The following is a 4,889-nucleotide window of genomic DNA, read 5'->3' on the forward strand; positions in this document are numbered from 1 at the left end:
TGATCTTCAGATGATCTGTAAATTCAGGTGGGATATATTCAAGGTCATATTTTGGCTCTTGTGGACTTGTTTTCATTTTCTTTAGCTTCAGTTTGAATTTGCATATGAGTAATTGATGGTCTGTTCCACAATCTGCCCTTGCCCTTCTTTTGACTGATGATACAGAGCTTTTCCATCTTCTCTTTCCGCAGAGGTAGTCAATTTGATTTCTATGTATTGCATTAGTAAAGTACACAGAGAAAACATTCTTAATCAAGGGTGCCCAATATGTGTTCTACCTAATCTTTAAGATGAGTCTTTTTAAACAAGTCTTTATCAAGCTACACAGTGTGAAATCAATACATGATGATATCATACAAGTTTATCAGTATGTACCATTAAGCAAAGTCGATCAAAGAGAGTTTGTTCTAATCCATTTCCGTGAGCAGCATCAGAACCCTGAATAGTAGGAGGTAGCTGTCTGGGGTCTCCAACGAGAATCAGTTTTTCACATTCAAACCTATAAACAGAATTTTGAAAATTAATCTAGGTAATGGCAAAAGGGGCATTTACAAAATGTTTCCTACAATATATTCTAAATACTCTGAATTCCATGGAGTTTTCTATGAACTAAAAAGGCCTAATAGTGCTAGTAAGAGTATTAATGGCTCTGAGAAGTCATGCAGGAAAGAAACCTTTACATAACTTTATTTTTTCATAAACCTATTAAGTGTTCACTACTCCTATACAAAATTAGTACACAATTTTTTGGCAAACACTGATTTTAAGAATCCAATGACACAGGATCAGAAGGTTTCTAAATGTTGTTTGGCTTTAATCTCTTATTTGAGATAAAGTGAATTAGGCTTGTTGTTGTTAAGTGCCATTGAGTCGGTTCAGACCCATAGTGACCCTGTATAGGGTTTAGGGTTTCCAAGGAGCAGCTGGTGAGCTTGAACCGCCGACCTTGCAGTTCAAACGGCTTTGCAGTCTGGCACATTAACCCACAGCACCACACCTGGACTCCTTGGAGGGGCTAAATGTCTTTCTAAATAACAGCTGGATACACTGGGAAAAGTCCATGTTTTATAGACACACCTATATCCAAATATCAGCACTATTATAGTCTATGGACAAAAAGTTATTTAATGTTTCCAAGGTTCAGTATCTTTAGCAGTAACCTGGAGGTAATAATATCTTGTATGATTGTTGTAAGGATGAAATGAGATATGTAATGTGCTGAGTATAAAGTCATTGCTACACAAGTGTAATTCCCTTAACCTTTACTCTGGACCTTGAGCTTTCTCCACCCCTAATCCCTAAGTAGGGTGTCCAATTTGTCTAAAATTTTCCAGGACTGTTCATCTCAAATGGAAAGTCTTGTGACTGGGAGCTCAAGTCCCAGGTCATTCCCTGCTCCCTTGTTAGTTAGGGACAGAGCACGGACTAGAACTCAGGCCTACTGAGTCCAGTCTAGTACTCATTCCACTACCTTTGCATCAATAAGAGACGTTTTAAAATCACGATGTTCCAATTTACCAGGACAGCAAAGATTTCAAAGTCTACATTTTTTAGGTGACAAACTTTTATTTTTATCTATTTTCCCTTTATATAAAGTATATACTTTCATAATCTAGAAATTATTGTTAGAATTGAAACACTACAATTATGGCAAAGTAGGAGACTAATGAATATTCGTCAAGAAAGTTAGGTCCTCAAACCATGACTAAATAGGAATCTTTAGTCTAGTTGAGAAATCTGCAAGATTCTAGGTAGAACCCATGCACTACGGCTTTAAGACTTTAAGCATTATAAGGACCAAGCGTTTAAACTGGTATCAACCAAAATTTTGATACAGTAACTACAAGTTCATTCTGTATTCTTCCTTTTTCCTTCTTTTTAAATATCAGTTTAATATACGAATTGCTGGGGAAAAAAAAAAAAAACTTAGCAATGTTTAGTAAGAAACTGAACTGGGAAAATATTTGAAATAATTGTGACATGTGAGTGTTTTCTAAAAAAGACTATTTCATGTTACCTTGCAATGGGAAGGAGAGAAGCCGGTTCAGTTATTTGACTGCATTCATCTAGCACAACTACAGGAAATTTAAGGTCATTCAGGCATGGGAATGGACAGGCTGCACAGGTAACTCCAATGACTCGGACCTTTATTATAACAAATGTTATTAATTAACAACTGTTAAAATAAGAGCTCATATTTACCAAAAAAATCTGTATGTTAAAATAAAGAACAAAGATAGTCACAAGTAAATTACTGTCAATCATAAATCACAGGTAACTTATCTCTATATTTTCATGATTTCCACAGATAAAAAGGAAATAACATAATATAGGCTACTTAGACTTAAACTACAACCCATTAACAAGAACAAGTGAGAGGTATATTTATTTATAATATCAAGGATTTAAAAAGTATCATGGATGGCATACATATTTTATTCTTCCAGATGAAGGTGACTACACCATTATTATAGCAACACAGGCCAAAGTTCTCAACAAAGATCATTAAAGATACTAATAAACTGCTCTTTGTGAAACCTTTAAGCATACTAGTATTTTTATGAAGGTAAAGATGCCAATTCCAAACATGAGTAAATGAAAATATACTTATATTCTATTTACTGTAGTTGTTAGGTGCTATTGAGTCAGTTCTTACTCATCATGACCCTGTTTAGGGTTTCTAAGGCACGACTAGTGGATTTGAACCATTGACTTTAGATTTAGCAGTCCAGTGCTTATCCTATACCAGGACTCCTCTCATAGTCTATAAATACATTTAAATTTCAACAGTTCTGAATATTATGTAGAAGGTCACTATTTTTTAGGCATAAAAGTCTGATAAAGTCAATATTTAATCTCTGGGATTAGATATTAACAAGAGCCATTACCAGCTCCTATACTATCTAATCAATGAGAGACAGTGGCCAACACTGGGCAAATCCACCCTAAACTGCACTACACTAACAGCAGAGAACTGTCACACACAGGTGTCTCTATCACACCCACCTCAAGGCAGGTGGTGAGTGCCTAAGAACACAGCATACAATCATCAGATAAACACAAAGACACCAAAATGTTTCAGAGACAACAGCAAATATTAGTTCACACAAAGAAAAAAGACAGACTGGCTCAAACAAGTTAACAAAATGCAGAAATGTTTCTAAGGAAGCAAAAATATTGGAACTACCTCACAAAAATTTTTACAGAATGATTATTAAGGTGCCTTCAATGGATTGGGAGAAAGATCAAGAAAGCTGCAGAGGAAAGCAAAGAAAACATAGAAAAAACTTTATGAATTAACGGAAGGTCAAATTAATGAGTTTACAGACAGATCTCTCAATATTAGTCTGCTAGAAGAACAATCAGAAAAAAAGAAGGAAAAAATCTAAAGAAAATATAAGATTTACTTGGAATATCATCAAAAGAAATAGCTTACATGTGAATGGAATTCCAGAAAAGAGACAACAACAACAAAAAATCACAGAGTAAATTGTTGAAGAGTTATTGGAAGAAAACTTCATTAATGCCATTAAAGATGAGGAAGCTGAATGAACTCAAAGCTGAATGAACCCAAACACATAAGATCCCAAGAGAAAATCACCAAGGCATATTACAATAAAAAATTCCAAAACAAAAGGAAAATTTACCTACAAAAGAAAAACAATAAGACCAAGCAGGCAAGAAGGCAGTGGGATGGATGACATACATAGAACTCTGAAGGAAAAAAACTTGTCAATCAAGAATCATATACCCAGCAAAACTATACCATAAATATAACAGCAAAATTAAGACATTTCCAGATACAAAGAAATTAAAGAATTGTTTTGTGTGTGTGTGTGTGTTTTAAGGACTGGTATGTATCCTTTCTTTAAATCAGCAAACTCATATTCCTCAAGGCCCATACCCTGGTGGCAGCTCTCTCTCCTCTGTGCCCTTAGCCACAGCAAGGGGAATGGAAAATGAAAAGCCAAGAGGGCCTCTGCTAAGGAAGGCTGTCCCAGATGTGTAGTGAACAAAGTCCAGCTGTGGCATGAGTGGCAGCCACCACAGTTAAATCTCTGCTGCCACAGTTTGTGGAAGAAAAGGCCAGTCCAATGTCAGAAGGTCAGGAAACAACAACACCCCTGATCCCAGCCCAGGAATGGATGGAGGGCAGAGCCCAGGGAAAAGAGAGATCAGCAGGGAAGAGAAGAATTTTGGTCCCAAGATAAAAGAAGAAGCCAGTTGGTTCAGTTTTAGGGAGTTTGGGGAAGGGAATGGGATTGTATTAGTAACTACAAGAGAGACCACATTTCGGAACCTCCAGGGAAATAAACCAGACTAGTCCTCAACTAGAACACATGCAGGCCTCTGGGGGTTCTCAGGAATGACATTGCTCTTTAAATAAAAAAGTCTGGTGTGACACTGCAAGTTAATGTGATGAACTGTAATGTAGGCTTGAACCAAAAGGTTGGCGGTTCAAGCTTACCAGCTGCTCCTCAGAAAGCCTTTACAGGGTCTCTACATATATATATGTATATATCTATATCCATTGTTTTCTGGATCAAGACACTCAGCTGTTCTAGGAGCTGCCATCTTGGGAGAGCATATCTTGATTGTATCAGGATTGATAGTATCAGGAGAGAATATCTTAATTGTATCTTGATTACATCAGGATTGTATCAAGATTGACATCGAAATTGAAAATGAGTGTCAAGATAAAACCAAACGGCCACCACTCGTCTGTCTGTCGTGCTGTCATCGCTTGAGTTGCTGATTCTGAGGGTTATGCCACCAGTATTTTAAATAACCAGCAGGGTCACCTATGGTGGACAGGTTTCAGATGAGCTTCCAGACAAAGACAGACTAGGAAGAAAGAGTGACGAACTACTTCCGAATCGCTAGTCACT

At 36.8% G+C, this 4,889-nt stretch overlaps 1 protein-coding gene and 1 pseudogene across 1 annotated transcript in view; both read right to left on the minus strand.

Moving 5' to 3' along the window:
• The window catches only part of LOC102832563 (chromosome unknown open reading frame, human C4orf21), a 160,912-nt gene that overhangs the window by 43,855 nt on the left and 112,168 nt on the right, over nucleotides 1-4,889 (minus strand). The window contains 2 exon segments of the mRNA XM_006872257.1: nucleotides 376-499; nucleotides 2,018-2,145. Of these exon segments, the coding sequence (XP_006872319.1) occupies nucleotides 376-499; nucleotides 2,018-2,145 (252 nt within the window).
• LOC102826824 overlaps nucleotides 2,956-4,889 on the minus strand; it is an 8,011-nt pseudogene continuing 6,077 nt past the window's right edge.

The sequence above is a fragment of the Chrysochloris asiatica genome, unplaced genomic scaffold (genome assembly GCF_000296735.1).
Source record: "Chrysochloris asiatica unplaced genomic scaffold, ChrAsi1.0 scaffold00188, whole genome shotgun sequence".
NCBI classification, from domain to species: Eukaryota; Metazoa; Chordata; class Mammalia; order Afrosoricida; family Chrysochloridae; genus Chrysochloris; species Chrysochloris asiatica.